The sequence below is a fragment of the Corythoichthys intestinalis genome, chromosome 19 (genome assembly GCF_030265065.1).
Source record: "Corythoichthys intestinalis isolate RoL2023-P3 chromosome 19, ASM3026506v1, whole genome shotgun sequence".
NCBI lineage: Eukaryota > Metazoa > Chordata > Actinopteri > Syngnathiformes > Syngnathidae > Corythoichthys > Corythoichthys intestinalis.
The window spans coordinates 18,865,613-18,887,540 of NC_080413.1; the positions used below are offsets into that span (position 1 = coordinate 18,865,613).

At 38.9% G+C, this 21,928-nt stretch overlaps 1 protein-coding gene across 2 annotated transcripts; it reads left to right on the top strand.

Moving 5' to 3' along the window:
* The first annotated feature begins 57 nt into the window (after window positions 1-57).
* cd164 (CD164 molecule, sialomucin) lies at window positions 58-21,170 on the top strand. 2 transcript variants are annotated; one of them, XM_057822562.1, is made up of 6 exons: window positions 59-294; window positions 4,698-4,772; window positions 11,212-11,286; window positions 11,598-11,708; window positions 13,700-13,786; window positions 18,383-21,170. In XM_057822562.1, exons 1-6 carry the CDS (start codon window positions 222-224, stop codon window positions 18,553-18,555), a joined length of 594 nt encoding a protein of 197 aa, XP_057678545.1. In that variant the 5' UTR covers window positions 59-221; the 3' UTR covers window positions 18,556-21,170. The 2 variants fall into 2 exon arrangements, with proteins under 2 accessions (XP_057678546.1, XP_057678545.1); XM_057822563.1 differs by lacking the exon at window positions 11,598-11,708 and having other exon boundaries at window positions 58-294.
* The last annotated feature ends 758 nt before the right edge of the window (window positions 21,171-21,928 follow it).

The following is a 21,928-nucleotide window of genomic DNA, read 5'->3' on the forward strand; positions in this document are numbered from 1 at the left end:
TGCAGTCGTTGACGTAGCACACTTTCCCCTCCCACGCCCTCCCTCCTTAGTAGAAATGTGTCACATGACCTGTCAAGTAGGAAGTGTCTAGTTCAGCGAGCGAAGCCTCAGCCTCAACCTCTGCCTCCAGCGCAAAACGTCAGACGACGAGCCCGAGAAAATTACCAGTGTCTCATTCTCGACACGTGTCCCGGAACCACTTGAATTAGTCGACTACAGCCATGAACGCGAAGGTGTATTTCGTCGCAGCGGCAGTCCTCGCTTTCATTGGCGCGTCCGCCGCGTCAGACTCAGGTAAGTTGGCCAGACGCTGGAGCTCGTGTCAAATGCTAGCGGCTAGTCGACTAGCCTCCAGCGGCTCGACGCGTCACCACCAGCGGTCCGGTCTCGTAAACGCATATGAGAAAATGTTACTTTAACGCAAGAAGGCAAAGCGTTTATATTTTTAAAATCAATTTTCAAATATTTCCCAGTATAGTCTTGCGAATGTTGCGTATCATTAATGCTCCTTTTGGCGATGAGCCAGTTTCATTTCCACGCAGGCTGGGAAGAAGCTTGTGTTTAGCTCTACCGGGGTTTAACCCTTTAGCCTATTTTGTCCGAATTTGCATGCCTTTGATGTTGCCTTTATGTTTCAAAGAACAAACTGTTCACAATGGCCAGGTTGGGTCCCTTTATAACCTTCATGTCCAAACTGTTGTTTTCTTCACTGACCATTTATAATCAATATTTGGAACCAAAAAGAAAAAAAAAATGTAATGTTGATGTCCCATTTGCAACCCAACATGCTCGACCAACCGTTTTGAAGCTTGATAATATATATTCTACATGTTAGGATAAACACTCAACAGAAAAAAAAATGGACTGAATAGTTTTTTTTTTTTGACAATAGGCGTTTTTGGCCTTTACACATATGATGGTCAAAACAGGTTATATGCAGTGCAAAATTGTGATAAAAAAAAATATAAAAATATAGAAGTACATATTAGAGCTGAAACGAGTACTCGAGCAACTCGAGTAACTCGAGTTTAAAAACTGATCCAAGTAATTTTATTCACCTCGAGTAATCGTTTATTTTGACAGCTCTAAGCATCACGTTTTGCTCGGACTACTTTTAATGCGGGACAACTCACTGTCATGTGCGGAGAGGAAGAAGGGAAAAAAAAAACTTACTGCAGCCGACAGCTGCCACAAACGACGCCGACGTTGCTAAATACTAGCCCGCACGATGCTACGTTGGTACAGGTAGCGTCTGATGCGTCTCATAGAAATCACATGTATGTTGAACTAGATGCGAAATGACGGACTCGGCCGAGTCTGGGCAGCGTTAGTAAACAGCCGCCATCTTAAAGCAATAGAGCGCTAAGCGCTAATAAAGAGTGCTAAGCGCTAATAAATAAGATTAACGTTACTGTCGCTACTAGCTCACGTAACGTTAGCCCTGCGGAGGGCTAGGTTTCAATTAATTATGACCACTGTTGATGCGTGGCTAACGTGTCTTACATACAGGCTTTAACATAACATAGCATTGTGGAGTGATGAGGGTGTAAAATAAAAACTTAATCATGCTAACTATCAATTTTAGCTCAGTAGTCATTGCTGGATAAAACACCAAGTAGCTCTGGTCCCTAATGTGCTCCAATACAGCCTGTATCACACATTTATTTTGAACACTGCAAAAACTCAAAATCCTATCAGGACTTACAGTTTAGACTAACTTAAAATTTAACTAGAACTTAAAAATGGCTTGACAGAAAGAGAAATTCAATTGAAACACGTGGGGAAAAAAATCCTAACTTTTAAGTGATGTGTGTTATCAAGCGTAACGGCATTTTTAGGTAAGATATATATATATATATATATATATATATATATATATATATTTTAATATCTAAAAGTTTTTTGAGTGAAAGCAGTGAATTAGTCTTTTTTTTAATTCTAGTTACATCTGAGATGCAATTGTTGGCTGTTTTCAACAATATACATCGAAAATAAAGACATTGATTGACGGAAAATGGTTCAAGATTAGATGAAACGTCTTGTTTTCTCATGTATATTTATAATTGCTGTTCACCTAAAAATATATTTGTTTTATCCGATTACTCGATTAATCGATAGACTTTTCAGTCGATTACTCGATTACTAAAATATTCGATAGCTGCAGCCCTAGTACATATATATCCAGGGTCCTTAATTAGCAGACTGCGGTCCACGACCGGACCACAGCACACCTCTCTGCGGACCCAGGGACGAACGAAAAAACTAAAAAAAAAAAACCAAACTGTTTTTCAACATATATCATTTGTATGAATCGCCAATCCATGGCTATGCGCTACTATTCTATCGTTAAATTCAGTTTCATTTCTGGTCAGATATCTTCCTTGTTCTCACTTCTGTTGTCATCTCTTTGACAACGATGCGCTGATTGGCTGAGAGAGCCTGCGTGGATGCGCTGATTGGCTGAGAGAGCCTGCGTGGATGCGCTGATTGGCTGAGAGAGCCTGCGTGGATGCGCTGATTGGCTGAGAGAGCCTGCGTGGATGCGCTGATTGGCTGAGAGAGCCTACATGCTGTTAGCTAGCGTGGATGGACCGTAGCAGTGTCAGCAACATCAAACACGAGTCGCACCCGGCACTTTGCAATCTGTTTGGACATGCTGTCGTTTACTTTATCTTTTATTCAAGAACGTGAGTCATACTGTGATCAAACATTAATATTTATTTCCCCGTGTTACCCCGGCACTCTCTCTGCATGCGGGCAACGCTCAAGATCACAACGATAAGCATCGTTCTCTAACACCACACACGCCACCAGTAGAAGACCGAATCTAACAAAATGGCATGCCAAAGTTGACCGAGAGTGGACAGCGAAAATTAGCCGTTTCAATGAGGAATGGAATGACAAATATGCGTCCATTTTACCAACTGCAAGTACCAAACCTATGTGCTTAATATGTTTAACCCTTTAACACCTAAGCCTATTTTGGCCGAATTTGCATGTCTTTGATGTTGCCTTTATATTTCAAAGAAAAAACTGTACACGATGGCCAGGTTGGGTTCTTTTTTTCAGGATACCTTGAACTTCATGTCCAAACTGTTGTTTTCTTCACTGACCAACTTTATTCCACATTTTGGACCCAAAAAGACAAAAAAAATCCCCAAATCTTCTGTCAAAATTTGTAATGTTGAAGTCACACTGACAACCAAACATGCTCGACCAACTGTTTTGAAGCTTGATAATATTTATTCAACTTGCTAGGATATTCATTCAATAGAAAAAAATAAGATTGAATAGTTTTATGTTTGACAATTCAACACAAACAGCAGCTATGTTCATAGGCGTTTTTGGCCTTTACAGATACTATGGTCAAAACATGTTATATACAGTGCAAAATAGTGAGGAAAAAAAATTCTGTATATTATCCAACACAAAAAGCGTTTGGAGGATATCTTTTTGTGAAGTTAGGTACTGTACCCATCACCTTATCAAAGGTATATATGTACATGCAATCAAGCTTCTCGAACACACATCTATATAATAATTGAAAAGATTCATAGTGAAGAAAAAATAATAGACTTTGAAAAAGTATTTTCAAAAATATAGACAAGTAGTTCAGTTAAATTCAATTTTTTCAGGCATGCGACCCAATTAAATTGTTTTTTTTTTTTTTGGCGCACTCAATAAAGTTTGTTTTTGAACATGTCACTGAGCTGCGTCACATACGTCACACAGCCTACTCATCCGCCGTTTGCGCGCTGCTGTCACTTCTACTCACCGAGACGCCGACTAATCCGGGGAAAACTAACAAATACAGCTCATCCTATTCCTTGACACCAAAACAACACAAAATAAACATTCCTTACACACAAAAACTTGAAACATTTCTAAACAAGCTGTGAGGTCTTTCCAACAAAAATTGTCAAAATTATTGGCCTACGAAATGGGGTCAAACATTTTGGAACACCCTGTCTATATTATAATAAATTGTTTTTTCAGCAATGTAATGATTATAAGTTTTTAAACATGTTACTGTCCCACCAAAATAATTTTAAACAAGGAAAAATGTAGACGGCCAATCCATTTTTAAAAAGTACAACAATGCTTGTCTATTAAATGCTTCATTGAGTCCACTCAAGCTGCTCACTTACAATGAGTGGCCACAGCAACTGTTAAACGATGTGTGCACATACAGCGCTTTGAAGTCTCTGCTTACTAGTGCCTCTGGCAAGATCAAAGCTTAACTGTCTGTCAATCATCGTTAACTTTAATAAGCAACTCCGGTACACTGCCTGATCGTCAGACAGCGGGGAGAGTGAGACTACGTGAACAGCTGGGGACAGCTCATCAGTATTTATTTTTTTAATTGGAAAAAAAACATCCGCAATGGACTGAGGGCGCAAAGTTCGAAGCGCGATGTAGTGAGGGCTCACTGTATATCTTTGTTTTTAAGACCTCCCTAGTTGGACTCCAGAACAGCGATCCTGTGTTTTAAAAAAAAAAAAAAAATGAAGTGAAGCTGTCGTCAGTGTTTCTTCATATACCTATCTTACTTAACTTAGGCTGCGTCTGACTGCCCTTCTGTCAAAACGGTCATTACGTCAGAAAAATAGACGACACGGGAGTAGAAATTTGTGAAGCAATAATTAAACATCAATGACAGTAACACATAGAAATTAACCTTAAAATTATGTTTGCAGATGGATGCCCCTCCTTCACCCTTTGTAGCCTTTGTGAAGGCAATCCTGACTGCCAGTGGCTCAATTGCACATCATGTGAGTATCCGTCCCTAAATGTGTGTTTGTCAGATATGTGTGACGAGGCGGGCCACAGGTCAGTCTTTGTGAGGCCTGAATTGTCTGATGAGACTCCTGATTCCTGGGAATGGAGGGAATGTATGGAAGTGCCACTGATGTCATTGTGTGGTCGAGCTTACTTGCGAGTACGTGCATCAAACTTCATAGGGCGCTGTTCCTTATCTCAAAACTTTGCCATGCAGTTATGTGTGTTTGTATATTAAAAGCTGTATGGAAAATATAATCTTGTTTCTCATACATTTTTGATATATGATCGTCTATGTACAATTGTACTGAACAAGGGACATTTATCTACTACCTACTTCAGAGTTCCTAATTATTTTTTTGTTTGAAAGATCAAATGACCCATTTAAATCTGCTTAGGTGGTCTAAGTTTGTTTGGATTGTGTAATCGGCACCTAACAAAAAAACATGGCCTGTTGTTGTATTAGGTCAGAAGAGCACATAGTGTTTGTAAAAACGGCTCTTCCGTAGTAAACTAGTGTCACATGTTTTATGGACAAAGCAGGATTCAATCGACACGCTTTAAAATTTCAACTGCTGGATTGGACTCGGCACAAAAAAAATCAAGAGATAAAATTGTAGAGGCCTTAAATGGTTGCCCCTGACGCTGGCACGTCTGAGCACGAAAGAGGAAACGAGGCAGGAAACCTACCTTATCTTCACACTGTGGACTAGAGAGCAAGGAAACTAAAACTTTAGTAGTCACAGTCGAGCGTGTGCGGAAATTAGCCGCTCGTTCTGATTGACTTAAGGTCATATTTCGCCACAATCACTTGACTCGAGTCGGATGAGTGCAGCAGTGAGTTGACCGGTTTGACGAGTTGGCTCAATATACAGATTTGATTCTGAAACTGGTCTAACGACCTTTCAACGTTGTCAAATTCCGTTTGCCCAATTTGTATTAATATTTTTTTTTTTATCTTAAAGATTAATTCCTTCCCAACCTTGTTGGTAAGATTCGATTAAAAACTTGCACCACTGTTGCTTTTGGCTGCCATTTTAATTTTTATCAGTCTTTTGGATGAAAGAACTTATTAGTCTTAGTCATATTTTAGTCATTTTAAAACGTTCGTCTTCGTCTAGTTTTAGTCGACAATTCTCAAAATGTTTTGTGCCTAACTTCAAAAGTTTTAGACCATAAATGAACAAATAAAAGGTTTCCAACAGTTTCGAATGAACATGACAGATGAGCACATAACTGTAGAGTTTACAAGGATGTCACCATTTTCATGATGGCAATACACACAGTAGGAAAACGGCACATTATTTGCAATTAATTAAACTCACCTAGACGCCACGAACCGTATGTAAAATGCATTTTAGAAGACAGTCACACTGCTTAACGCTAACGAGAACGCTTTGTTAATGCGTTAGTTAGTGTTTAGTTTAGTGTGTGATGATCACTCAGCACAGACGTTTAAAGGCTAAAGCAACGTGGAATATCTACCCAAGATAAGAAAGCACAGCTTGCAAGCGGGACCTGACGCATATGTTTCCCAAAAGGGGCCTGGAATGGGCACAGGCCTACTCACCGGCCGGTGGGTAAGCGTGTGTGTGTGCATGGGTGGCAGGAAGGTCAGGGGGGAGGCGCAGCAGATCACATGAGTGACACAACCAAGCACTGCTAAATGCGAGCTAACTACACATACAATAAGAAAATATCTCACATTGTGAATTTATGACAGAAGCTATGGTGAATTTTCATCTCGTTCGCTTGTCGTCACACGACAACTGGGATCCATCTCATTGTTTTGTCTCCAAAGACATGTGTCAGCCTGTCATGAAAAAAATGTTCGTTGACGAAAATTTTGGTTATCGTCATCGTTGACGAAAACAGCACTTACTCGCACAGAAAAGGCACTTCATTGGCAATATGAGACGTGAAAGGATATTTCAACTTTTTTTTTTTTTTTTTTTTTTTTTAAAAAGGGTGCTGGTGATAATGTTCAACAAGATCTGAAATGTACTGTGTGTGCCTTGGAAAACAAACTATGCAAAGGTTAAACGGCATTGTCAGTTTGACCCTTAAATAGATTGAATCAATTTGCAGTTGAAGGTCCACATTTTCCTAAGTGGTAAGAATGTTGCACAAAATGATTTTTGAAAATTACAGCGTAACTTTGGATTACCCAAAGCCTCTTTCCGGTTCTTGAGTGGATGATCAATTTGTTTTTAAATTCAGCCAACACTTATCTTGGTCGAGCCATTCGAGAGCTGTTTTGATAATACAGATTAAGCACGCTGCGGTGACTAGCCAGCATGCTCTGCATAATAATGATTCTAATTATCTCATGGTGTACCTTGCTATTTAAAAAAGCATCAGAATTGAATTTGGGGTCTCTATTGGCCAAGCTTAGTGGTGCTTTTGCTCGGTGATGAATCGCTACTGCTGTGGTTGCCGATATGTATTCTAGGCCAAGATATATCTGTAGTTAGTATTAAGTAATGTCGGCCTCCCCCCATTGTAAATATCTGAGGTCTGGCCCTACCTTTCACAGCTGCCTGTTAGATAGCAGCCCGCTCAAACTTCACCCCAACAATCGTACTTATGACTATGTCAAGTCCCCAAAAGGTGTGAAAAATACTTCAACCAACATGTGGCAAAATTCCTTTAAGGTAATTGTATAACCAACCCATTAAAAGCATCTTTGTTTGTAGAACAAGTTTAATGTTCATATTGCACGTCAGTCACAATGGATTATGAGCCACACCAGATAAGCAAGTATTAATTTAGCTGTTATTGTTTCCTTTTGTTAGCTTCGCGAGGTGTGGTTCACTAGATCAGTTTCCCCATAGGGATTGGTTGCGTTGCCCTTTTTTGCGTTCTGGATTATGTTTTGACCCACATTGTGGAATGATTTGTCCAACGGTGACTTTGCACATTATGTCTGGGGGAAAAAAGAAATCCCCTCTGCCACTGGTCAGGATGCCCTTATTAATCAAAACTGGTGTTCATTTTGACCTTAATTTTTCTTTTAACTCTTATCAAGAGCGTGCACGGCATGCAGCTAATAAAGTTTTACATTTACAGCTATGTGATAAAAGCAAATTTCTAGTTATGATAACTATTGTGGAATTATTCCTTGCTTGATTAATCCATATGATAAAAACCAGACTCTGGATAGAATGACTTATTGTAATTTTTGCACTTTAAGGCGAACCTGACTATAAGCCGCCACCCACCAACTTTGGCTTGAAAATAGCATTTATTCATAGATAAACTAAGCTGACTATAAGCCTTAGCTGTCCTAACTGTATTATGGGATATTTATAACAAAATATATTAACCGGTAACACTTAATTTGACACAACTTGACACAAATTGATACAACTGTCATAAGAGCAAATTAACCACAATAAAGCTTTGAACCAATTGGTTGCAAAGCTTCATTGCTTCAGTAAGCTTAATTTAGCTATCACTGCTCCCTTGAGGGAGACGGTCAATCTCTGCTGCCACCTGCTGTCAACATTGTTGTTGTCCAACATGCCTCCTAGCATGCATTGCAGCACTACAGATGTAAATAGTCAAAATTCGTGACATAATTTGCCAATGACACTTAATGATATGTCATATGATAGTGGCATGTCATAATTAATGGCTGTCTTATGATGCCGGTGTCAAATAAAGTGTGACCTATTAACCCAAATAAATCAACAAATAATCCACAGTGGACTATAAACCGCAGGATTCAAAATGAAGGAAAAAAGTAGTGGCATATAGTCTGAAAATTACATTAATAATGCAAGATGTTTAATGGGTTTCTCTGCAGAGTTGTACAGACAAATGCAACCTGAAAACAAACATAAAGTCAGCTATCCCTTTGACCCCAACAGCCTTATTTATTTAAATAACATGCCTTATCTAATTTCTCTCAATCAGTGCTTTGCTGGTGCTCTAGTGGATGATGGAAAAATATTTGGTGGAAGTCTGGAAGAGCAGAGTCTTTGCAAATACGCTTGATTTTTAAAAGAACAGTTGTTATTACTATATTTAAGACAGCAAATTAAGATTTAGCTTTGGTTCCAATTTGTTCCTAAACTTCTAAGTGTTCTATGATGTATCGATATATTCCTAAAACATATTTATGTCAATTTAGGAGGTTTGGGGTTACATGCAAAGACTGACAATGTCATTGTGTGCTTTTGACAAGCGCTAATGAGGTTTGAACACAATGGTATGTGTGAAACTCTGTGTTCACATAATCCAAGCAACAGTTGAGAGAGAAAACACCACAAGCACAATGAATTTAGAAATCGAAGTCTAACATTTAGACAAACAGTAATATACACCATTGTTATACAACCGGCTGAAACACATCTGACCCTATTGGCGAAGGAACAGAAAGGGTGGGTTTAGCCTTTCTCTCGTAATCTTGGTGTAACTGTAATTTTTTGGCAGCCATCTGGCGGGAGAAATTAGGTTTGCTTGTTAGAGGGTGAGGAACACATTATTGCACAGTGTATATGAATGTAATTATCTTAGCCTGCAATGTAACATTCTGAAAATAGCATTTTTACAGTTCATGTTTACTCAAGTTGAGAAAAGCATTTTTAAGAAATGACCACAAACATAGTCTGTTATTGAATGCAGTCCTTTTCTTATCCCGTCCTTTTCTTATCAGGCTTTAAGCGAAGAAAACCGTGGAAAGAATCCACAGTCACAAGATGCCGTCAGTCATGACTCACTGGGTGTGAACCAATCACAAGATTTGTACCAGTAAAATCCAGTGATAATCTATATGGGCTAACTGAGATAGACTGATGATATAGAAGAAAATAATGATTGTATTTTTCTTTTTGAGGGAACATCAGTTCTGTGTCACCGTCTTGACTTCCTGTTATTTGTAGCAGGAAGCAGGAAGGGCCAAAGTCCCTTGTCATGGTTAATTAGTAATTGAATTTTACACTGCCCTTTAACTCTATTTGAATATGTAGGCTAATTCTTTATTTTTTTTCACCTGGCCTTAAACGTCTCATTTTGATATTAAAACAAATATTTCCAGGTATTCTTGATCTTTAATACGTTTGTTTGAACGCACTTATTTTTCATTTTATGTGTTGTGCATATGTTTCAAATAATTGACGTGTGCTTTGTTGCCGATGTGGGTCACATATCGTGGGCTCGTCAAACAATCGAAAATGCTCTATGTCTATGCTCAGGTTCATTTCACATCTGCTAACTTGTTATGTATTATAAAAATGGTCACAGCTTTTAAAAAAAACAACAACAAAAAACGTAATTTCTTAAATGACAAAGTAGTTTAAACTGGATAAACAGCACATTTACAAATCTATTATGTTTCCCGTATTTTATGACACATCTCACAATCTATTTCTTGGTTTATAGTCTTAACAATTATTCCCATCCTTATAGGCCTTTCAAGCAATTGAATATGGCGGAAAACTCGCGTGACTTGAAGTTCCGCTCTCAGACCCCCAATTTGGTCAACTTTCAAAATTGTCCGATATGCATGTGTGATACATCATTGGAAAGCTTAAAATCTCAATTTTCTGGGGGAGGCAAAATTTTCAACAGGAGGGCATTTCTAAAAAAAAAAAAAAAAAAAAAAAATTTAAACGGCAAAACCCTATCTGCAGGTGAGAGCATGCGAGAACAGAATTAAAGACGCCATTACTTAACGAGATATTATCGCGTAGTTACCTTGTTTCGATCAAAAAACTCCATGTAGCAAGTCAAGTGTCAAGACACAGCTGTGAATGGCCACAGCTGGGTTTTTGGGGGATTTTATGGGTGAAACATGGTAATATAACAAGGGTCGTGATGCAGAAATTGCAGACATCAAGGAGTGGTCGAGATGTTCTTTTTCATATATTTACCCTTTTAAATGTTTCAATTTTTCTTTGTTTGGATCGATTATTTATCAAACATATCGGAGAAAATGCAATAGTAACAAAAAAATACAGTTAAGCGATAGTTATGAGGTAGATATCCGTGACTTTTTTACGGACACCATTTTTTTCATTGTGACGTCATTTGTTAAAAAGTTTAAAATATGTGAGTGAATAATTTTTTGACGTAGTCTTTTTTCAAACGAAATATTAGAGATCAATTAATGATTCTAAGCTAAAAATGACAGATATTTTGAATCATAAATATAATTACCTACGTTTTATGGCTGGATTGAAACAAAAGCAGTTGTGCGACGTCTGTAAACGGGGGTTTTGAGGGTAAAACCTACAAATTAAAAATAGTTCGGGGGCTTAATATACCATGAATCTGCTATGGCAGCATATAGACATATTGTTCTTTCAAACACAATTCTTTTGGCTTAAAATACAGCAGTTGAATTTAAAGAGGGCAGAAACTGCTTTTTCAGTTTTGTCTGTGTTTTCCGCCATATATGATTAATAATTGTCTTCTGTATTTCTGCAGCTGTTGAGGTCGGTTGCTACAACAGGACTGCACTGGAGCTAAACGGCACCACCTGTAGCAACGCCAGCTGCAACGGTAGGAATCTCAACATCACATTCCATGACCCTCAGACATCTAACCATGGCTAACAATGAATGAAGCGGTTTTCTAGGTGAACATTGTGTGCTCAAGTCAATGTGAATGTCTAAGTTTGCAAAGTTATTTGCATTTCTTTATTGTTAACATGACTAAAATATATCATTAGTTTAGCTTGTCAGCTCTCTGGGCTCTCTACCATTTGTCGTTGTTTTTTAACTGACAAGTTTGGGAGTTAATTTCAGTACCTGGTTTCTGTGGTGTCTGGCTTTTTGTTTCCAATCCTTGTCTGGTTGCGGTCCCCTGTCCAGTTACTCTGACTGTAAGCTCCCCGGCTCCCACACCTGTTGCCCCTTCCACTGGACACCCTGTTACCCCTGTTGTCCCTACCTCTAACGGCAGCAGCCCTCAGCCCGCTACAGGTAACCCTCGCTAGCACTCTTGCTACTCACTCTGCCATTCTATTCTGATGTGCAGTAAAGTGAACTTTAATACAGTCAACATCAACAGAAAAAATGTAGTGGTCCGATGGTTAGTTTTTAACAGATAGCCAAGATCCCAATATTGTGCAACTCTAAAAATCTGATACTGAAAACAAACTGATGTCGATGTTATCCAATATCATTTTAAAATACTTTTATCGGCCAATGGTATGGGGTAGACGATAATACTCTAGTAAAAATCGTTCTAATTAACATAAAGCTGTCAGTGTAGCGCGCCCCTGACTATTCGAGCATGTCCTGCTACACTCGGAAATAGGGTTGAGCACCGTTTGAAATTGAACGATTCCGGTTCCGATTCTGGTTCCATGTTTCGATTCCGGTTCCGAACGATTCTCGAGTCAGATTCTTTTGAGAAGCAGTGTCAAAAAATCCATAGTTTAAAAATTTATTAGTTTATATTCTAAAGGGGACGGGACTAGATAAGCTGAGGCTTCTCCCGTCAGCCCTCGTCTTTTCTTCGGTTTTCTTCGGGGTAATTATATCATAATAATATCACAATGCTATCTTGTAACTGTCAATGATACCGATGATGATGATGACAATAAACAACAACAACAACAAACCATAACAAAATTAATGTCTCCTCTATTTAAAAAAAAATATGAAATTGAAATTTATTATTATTTATTATTATGATTATTTATTAATACAAAAATAATATAAAATTCATGAATTATATTAGGGCTGCAGGTATCAATTATTTTAGTAGTCGATTAATCGATTAACTTTTTAGTTCGAATAATCAAGTAATCGGATAAGGAACATAAGAAAATTAAAATACCTGAGCTGAGCCTCAAACGGGATAAAAAAATGAGGATCTATGTGCAGCAAAAGAACAGTTGGCTAACTTACATAGCAAAAGTTCACTAGCTTCAATGCTATAATATGCTAACATTAAATTTTTTTTTTTTTTTTTACAATGCTCTTAACAAATGGTTCAGACACATATTCCCACAAAAAATGGCTAAATATTCCTTTAAACTAAATCACAAATGCATTAAAAAACATTAGCTCAAACAAAAACTTAGTTTATGTTGGTCTTAACAGGGAGCAGATGGATTTAGCCATGTGAAATTAGGTAGACTAGAGGACCTTGTATCCACCCAAATCAATTAAACTAAATACAAACACTTTCGAAACAAACCATTACATCGGACATTTGCCTTTCAAAGAAGCATTATGCTTCGTATACCTTAAAAATATATAAACCGCTTTGTTATGAAAGTGTTTTGAAAAGTAGCATCTAATGTTGTAAAAAAATACCTCATTTTTCAGTGGTTTACATTCTTAACTGTTTTTTTTAAATGAATGATTTCAACTTAACTGAAGCTTCGCATAGTCTTTTTTAAACACACACACACACACACACACACACACACACACACACACACACACACACACACACACACACACACACACACACACACCTCTTAACGTGTGCACACATTCACGGTCAACAAGGCAATTAGAAGCCGTTCCTGACTCAACCTCACAAATTGGGATTCTCTCATTCTCACAGTCTCCCACTGACAATGAGGCATCTCCAATGATGGCGGAATATGCATTCATAGAGTGAAGGTGTACTGTAGCTTGCTGGCGAACAGAACATGGCAAATCTTGTGAAGACTTTGGGATGGCTTACTCATTCTGGAGCGTTTTCTAAATTGTTTTAGGATCATGACAAGTCTAACAGATAAACATTATGGATTTAGAAATTCTTCCTTAATTAGAACAAACCACCCAGGATTCTGAAAGGTGTGTAAACCTAAGGTACGGTACTGCACTGTATAGCGTAGCAAAAATTTGATCTAAGAACTTATGCCTTGCTTTGCTGGTTGTTTAGCCAATGCTGAGAATTGTTTAAACATCAAGTTGTATAAATCCTAATTGTCACTTTGACCCAATTCCAGCCAATGGAACCGTGAGTCCCACTGCTGCACCTACATCTGCTCGCAATGCCACCGTGGTTGTACCCACAACTGCATCCACTAACTCAAGTAAGTGGCGAGTATTTGCAATTATTTTAAGGGTGTGAATCGCATTTTTACATACAATATTTTGTAGTCGCCATAATTTGACAGTGATATGTGATCCCTCGCTACTTCATGCTTCAAACATCGTGCCCTTAGTCCATTGCAGATTTTTTTTCAGTTAAAAAAAGCAGGATTTTATAGAGATGTCCTGTCCGATCACATACAGCCTCTCACTCTCCCTTCTGAAGCGAGTCTTTCTCACCAGGCAGCTGCAGCTTGTTAAATTAAATGATAAGTGACAAGGGAACTGCTTTGAAGTGGCCAGACAACTACCTTTAAAGGCCGCCGCCTCGTTTAACTTTTGAAACATTGGCTGTAGTCACTATGGCAACTCATTGTGTTGTCGTGTGCTGTTCTAAGCAGCATGAGTTGATTTGCTAGGACTCACTCAATTAAAAATTTAACAAAGAATTATACTTTTGGGGGGGGGGGGGGGGTAGGGAAAATAATGTTTTATATATCTCTTTCCAATGCTAATTCTGAATAAATACATTGATCACACCCCAATTTTTTTTTTTAATGTAAATAAGCTACACTTATGCTTGGTGGATTTTGACTATCGCAGGAGCCGGGGGGGGTCCCCATTAACCGCGAAAAATGGGGGATCACTGTATTGCCTTATAGAAATGGTCATTATCATAAATGTTTTATACATGTCTTATGTATGTACAGTACATGTGTATATGTAGACATGTACAAGTGCATATTGAGGCCTATTTCTGATTAAACAGGGGTGAGTTTTTTTCACTCCTTTTCAAATATGTTAGGGCCATTTGTCTTATGATTTATGTATAAAATCTTACTTGTATTAGCTATCTGATTTGGTTTTCATGATTTGGGCAGTTTTGTGGCCAGCGTGTAGTTTTGAGTATGACATACTATATGTAGACATCCAAAATCTGTGATACAGTATATTAAATTATATTTTTAGGTCTTGGTGTTGGAGAATATACATTAAAAATAGAAGAAAAAAAAAAGAATAAAATAGTACCACAAGATATTAATTGTAGTTTCTCTGGGTAAATCTGTCAAAATGTAACTTTTTTTTTGCAATTTACCGTAATTTCACGAATATAACGCGCACTTTTTTCCCCCAACACCAACTTGTAAAATCATGGTGCGCATTATAAACTGGTACAGGGATGGAGACAAAACTATATATATATATATATATATAAAGACCGATTAAAATTTTTTTTTTTTATTGACACGGCCATGTTGTGTTGAAGAAACGTATACGGCGATCCGTTGCCGACCATTACAGTACGTCACCATTTTGTTTCGGTCGTGACGAGCTAGGGAAGGAGGCGGAGTATCAAACAACGGAGCTAATCCGCGTTGCTTTATTGACATTTAGGCTGCAACAAAATACGGTAGCAATGTCTGTCTCACATGCAACCCACGGAATATAACTATCTTTCCGGCTGTTCCCTCAACAAAATACCTCCCCCCGGGAACTATACAACTTGCCAACATAAGTTCCCCCGGTGAATTCTGTTATAACTCGTTACACGGTAATACTTCACTCTGATTGGTCGAATGATTTCGTCTGTGTTAAATTCTTTTTTCACTCTTCATAAGGCACAGAATTGAGTTTCTTGAACTCATTTGAGTCAACGTTTATTGCAGCTCCGTAACTCGGACCGTAACAAATGTAACACAACACAGATTTTCTGTGTCCGTCAACTATATCTGTCCCTCGGGAAACGCGAACCCAAATAACAATAGTTCCTCTTGTTAGTCTACAGCGATGCGCGCTTTCGGTTTTCCGACTTCTAGCCTCACTTTATTTTACCATATCTATCCATAGAAGAAACATTTATTCATCATGATGAAACGAGCAAGTTATACAGCAGCCTTTAAAAGAAAAGCCACATCTGTTTTGTTTTCTCCTGGATTCTGGTAAGTTGGAGAAGTTGTCAAATCATATTATTACCGTACATATTGTCAGTTTACGGTAATGTTTTGAACTACCAATGTGCTATGCTTGTGCTGTGTTTCACCGGTCAGTAAAAAGACATTTCTGTATCTGTACACAAGGTCTGTTTTCTTGTATTCTTCTATTTATTGGTGCTAAAATTAGGGTGCGCGTTATACACGGGTACAATAATTTCCCCTAGATTTTACAAGTAAATTTGGGGTGCGCGTTATACACGGGTGCGCCTTATATTCGGGAAGTTAGGGTAATCTTTTTTTCCCTCTCAATGTTCCAAAAAAAATAAAACAAGAAATTGATGATAAAAAGAATTACAGATGTGATTTTTCAAGCAAAGATTTTTGTATTTCCCCTGAAATAGTTGTTGTCCAGCATGTTTACAGAAAAATGGAAATTTTAAAAGTTTATTCGGGACAAATCAGATATCATAGTTTGGAGTGGGGTGATGTCATGCAAATAGCTACTGTTTTGTCAATACCACTCTTACAAATTCTAGTAATTGAATACACTTTCTGTAGACAATTGTGGCAATTTGAACAATCTAAATAATTTGAAAATGTGCTATGATCCCCCTGTTCCTGGGCTGCTCATTGTTTTTTTTCTCCAAGATATACTTTTCAAGGAGACAACCTCCCGCGATGTTTACACAACATACCCACACTAGCGTTGCGATTAGGGCTGCCACAAATGATTATTTTTTAAATCGATTAGTTGGACGATTAATTAAACGATTAATAGGTTAATCAGGTAAAAGTCACTTAAAATGGATGGCTATTTCCTTCAAAAATTTGTTTCTTGTAGATGACAACTGTACTGTTTTAAGTACATAAAATGTTTTTTTTTTTTTAATGAAGGTTCAGAGTATAAAACAAAAATTTCAAAGTACAATCATCAGACAAGTCCTGTTCATTCAAATAAAAATAAGTGCTGATAATATACAGTGGGGCAAATAAGTATTTAGTCAACCACTAATCGTGCAAGTTCTCCCACTTGAAAATATTACAGAGGCCTGTAATTGTCAACATGGGTAAACCTCAACCATGAGGGACAGAATGTGGAAAAAAAACAACTGAAAATCACATAGTTTGATTTTTAATGAATTTATTTGCAAATCATGGTGGAAAATAAGTATTTGGTCAATACCAAAAGTTCATCTCAATACTTTGTTATGTACGCTTTGTTGGCAATAACAAAGGCCACACGTTTTCTGTAATGCTTCACAAGCTTTTCACACCCTGTTGCTGGTATTTTGGCCCATTCCTCCATGCAGATCTCCTCTAGAGCAGTGATGTTTTGGGGCTGTCGTTGGTCAACACGGACTTTCAACTCCCTCCACAGATTTTCAATGGGGTTGAGATCTGGAGACTGGCTAGGCCACTCCAGCGCCTTGAAATGCTTCTTACGAAGCCACTCCTTTGTGGCCCTGGCTGTGTGTTTGGGATCATTGTCATGCTGAAAACCCAGCCACGTCTCATCTTCAATGCCCTTGCTGATGGAAGGAGATTTTCACTCAAAATCTCTCGATACATGGCCCCATTCAATCTTTCCTTTACACAGATCAGTCGTCCTGGTCCCTTTGCAGAAAAACAGCCCCAAAGCATGTTGTTTCCACCCCCAGGCTTCACAGTGGGTATGGTGTTCTTCGGCTGCAATTCAGTATTCTTTCTCCTCCAAATACGAGAACCTATGTTTCTACCAAAAAGTTCTATTTTGGTTTCATCTGACCATAACACATTCTCCCAGTCCTCTTCTGGATCATCCAAATGCTCTCGAGCGAACCACAGACGGGCCTGGACGTGTACTGGCTTCAGCAGGGGGAGACGTCTGGCAGTGCAGGATTTCAGTCCCTGGCGGTGCATTGTGTTTCTGATAGTAGCGTTTTTACTGTGGTCCCAGCTCTCTGTAGCCCATTCAGTAGGTCCCCCCGTGAGGTTCTGGGATTTTTGCTCACCGTTCTTGCCATCATTTTGACGCCACGGGGTGAGATCTTGCATGGAGCCCCAGATCGAGAGAGATTATCAGTGGTGTTGTATGTCTTCCATTTTCTAATAATTGCTCCCACAGTTGATTTCTTTACACCAAGCGTTTTACCTATTGCAGATTCAGTCGTCCCAGCCTGGTGCAGGTCTACCATTTTGTCTCTGGTGTCCTTCGACAGCTCTTTGGTCTTGGCCATAGTGGAGTTTGGAGTGTGACTGACTGAGGTTTTGGACAGGTCTTTTATACCGATGAGTTAAAACAGGTGCCATTAATACAGGTAACGAGTGGAGCCTCGTTAGAAGAAGTTAGACCTCTTTGACAGCCAGAAATCTTGCTTGTTTGTAGGTGACCAAATACTTATTTTCCACTCTAATTTAGAAATAAATTCTTTAAAAATCACACAATGTGACTGTTCCCCCCCCCCCCCCCCCCCACACACACACACACACATTCTGTCTCTCATGGTCAAGGTTTACCCATGTTGACAATTACAGGCGTCTCTAATATTTTCAAGTAGGAGAACTTGCACAATTGGTGGTTGACGAAATACTTATTTGCCCCACTGTACACTGTATGTAGAGGTACCACTGTACTTAACAAAGTTCTGTGTGTGTGTCACTGTGTGATTATGTCCTCTCCTGCAGGCGGGTCCACGACAAGTGCCCCAGTGACGCCCACTACAGCCCCTCACAAGAACTCCACCTTTGACGCCGCCAGTTTCATCGGGGGTATCGTGTTAGTTCTGGGCCTGCAAGCCGTTATCTTCTTCCTCTACAAGTTCTGCAAGTCCAAGGAGCGCAACTACCATACCCTTTGAGGCACTAGTGCACGCTCAGGTCCACAACTCTCAGAATAATCCCCACCAACCAAAACGCTCCTGTCCGCCTCCCTTGATAACTCGAACAGTGTTTCCTCCATGTTACTCCATTTAAATGTTATTTAAAGCCTCCTCGTGGAAACGAGTCAGTTATTGCGGAAGAGGAAACACTGCTGGAGTTGTTTAATGTGACAACTGCAAAGGTTCAGTTTAGCTTTTAGCCTGTTCAATCGTTTGTCGGTCCCCTCTCCCGAATGCCGTTTTATCTTGTATATGTTGGTCATAGTTTATATGTAAGAGGTTATGATTATTCCCGCCTTTAATAAGCCATTTATCAGGCGAGTGGTTTGACTTATTGTTTGTCTTGCTGGGCAAAGATCACCCAAAACAAGTCGTTTGGATTACAACTGCCCGAAAGAGCAGTTACACGCAATAAAACATCAAGTCCATCTCCTGTCGATCATCACCTTAGATCCCACCAGTTGCGGAAGTGGTCTTCAAAAATGAAAGATTGTACAGTATTTTTAGGAATAAAGAGACTTAGTTTAATGAGAAGTCGGAAGCACATGGCGTGCACTTTTCCTTCATGTCTACCGTAATACAGTGGGTGTCAAGTGCCTTTTAATGTCAAGTGTGGTTGGAGGAAACTTGAGGGAAGGATGATTATTTCTACCTGCTTGAGTGCGATGTCTTGCATCACAGCTGGACTGAAGTTACCCATGGAAAACGAATAGAAACTTTCAATCATATTTTCCACCTACTCACCATTGCGCAACAAAACTAGCAAGTTCATGTACGGTCTTTTTGACCTCCCACCTCTCGTTGGAAAGTTCTAGCACTCCTAATCAGTGAGTGTCGCTTTATTTGTGTCGGAAAATTTGGATTGCAATTGTTGTTAAATAGAAAATGTTTGTGAATGAGAGGTCTTTTTGGCTATGTGCTGCTATCTGCGTGATTTTTATGTTTGCTGTCATTTAGTCTTGCACGTCTTTGTTAGGTTTTCGTGAAATTCAGGGAAGTCTTAATGAAGGATTGTTAAGCTGCATTTCTTTTCTTTTTTTGCTTCAGAGCTAGTCACTGATTGTTATGGTGATATTTAGTTGCTTTTTTGGCATGCTGGATGCTTCTCTTGATACACAACAATTAAGGCTAAATTATTCATACGCTGGCCAAAGTGGATCCTGATTTTCTGAATGTGGATGCTAAGAGGCGTATCAGGCTTAGGTGTCATTACAAAATTTCAAGAACAGTATTTTGGGTTTGTCTTCTGGGAATTTCTTGTCCCAAGTTTGAAATGGCACCACAGAAATGGATAAATGTGCTATGGCGAGGTGATGATTTTTTTTTTTTCCCTGCTCAAAACTGAAACCACTTGATCAGTCATGAAGAGAAAGCCTTGAAACCGTGAGCCATCTACGCCAAATCACTCTGTTTTGGCATGGAACTTAAGCATTGCACTGACCAAGTTTGTTTGTACCACGTTTGTATAAGCCTGAAACTGAATAGAAAGCTTGTGTATTATTAGGCCGTGCATTACGGAATATAAAATCGCCTTCATTATATCACCATGTGGCATTAGGCTACAGCCCAAAGACGCACAGTGAGTGTTTGCCTTAGCCGCATCCCATTATTTCCTCCCCTGAAGTTCCAGAAATACTTGAGTCTTTAAGTGTCCACCAACGCCGCCGCATCATCGGACCTGAATTCCTAAAAGACAAGCGTCACATGCTCACATTGTTGCTACATATAAACATAAGTTCATTGTGTGTTCTGCGTCTTACTCACTCCCCTGCACATCTACAGGAAAAGTGCCTTATTCAGTTAAGTTTGTAAGAGCAGAAAACGAAATAAAGCTCCGTGATTGTTTTTTTTTTTTTTGTCATCAGCACTTTCAGACCCATGTCGGTATTTTTATTTCTCAGTTGGGTGGTTGGTTCTGCCATTTCTCGCCTTAACTTGGAAGTAATTTCTCTGTGTAATTAATGGTTTGAAACACCTCTACCATACACCTGAAAGTGATCTCCTTTCCACATAATAGCCACTTTTATTAAGTCTTGATTTAAAGCCTCGTGTTCACGCGGTCACAGCTTAGATTATGCTTATTTCCACCACCAATTCCTTATTAGCATGACATATTTGTGCAGAAGTATGGAACAGTTGTCATTGGACATTTTGGGAAGTGAATGGGTACTGAAGCAACCCGCAGGCCAATGAAAGAATGTCAGTTCCAGTTGTACAGTTGTGTTGTAAAATGCAAAACCGAAATTATCCAACTGCAACTGTGCGTACTGCTTGGTGGGAACGAAACTTTTTTAACACCTCGAGATGACTTTCAAGCTGGCCAGTAAGTTTTAACAAACTCCTATAAGTGTTTAATTTCTAAGCTATTTCATTCCTTGAATGGCTCAATGGCCTGATTGCACACATAACTGGGGGTGCCATGCATTTGTGTTGCCTTCTTAAGGCCATCAGTCCGTCTTTGGTACGATTCCAATGGCTTTGTACAACAAAGAAACGTGCCCTTTTTTTTTTTCTTATCGGTCGCTTCATTGTTCTCAAGTGTCGCTTTAAGTTGAAGCCTGTTGACCCAATAAAGTTTGTTCAAACAATTGTCACTGTTTGTGTACTTTTGCCAGTCGATATGTTCCGTCTCCAAGGCAATTTTAAGGGCTGGGGGGCATGGTCTGTTTGAAATGGGCTAGTTCAGCTTGTTCTCTTGTCGGAGCAAATGTTGAAACACCGTGATCACTTAATCAATAGGATGTGGACTTTCTCAATTTTGAGCAAACTACGACTGAGCTCACTCGGTAATGGTCGAATATAGTTGCATTATTTTAGTTTGAATTTCCTTGTCATAGAACACTTTGAACATTAAACATAGACAATGAAGGATTACCTGACAAAAACATCGAAAGCACAAAAGAGGAAGAAATGTTCGTTTACCCACATATTTTGACATTGTTCTCCTGAAAGGAAACACCCAGTTTCCAGGGTCACTGAAGTTTTCTGCCTATCAGCCAAAATGTGACAACCACGTGACTGCATTCTCTGGTGACAAGTATGTTTATGCAGCTTGTTCGTCTTCCCAACTGGCCCGCAAACCCTTATTTTTGGATTTCGGTCCACAGCAATCCTGAATGAGCTCGAAATATTTTTTTATAACTTATAGGCAAAACAAGCATTTTAGGTGAAGACTTTAGGGTCATACTCAACTAATTGTCAAAAAATTCAGATTTCATAAGGGGAACGAGTGCAAGAGGGGGGAAAAAAAAATATATAGTGGAATGTTTAAATAAAAACAATTGAAAAAAATACAAATTGAAATAAATACATATTGAAATACATTGTGAAATACAAATTGAAATAAATACAT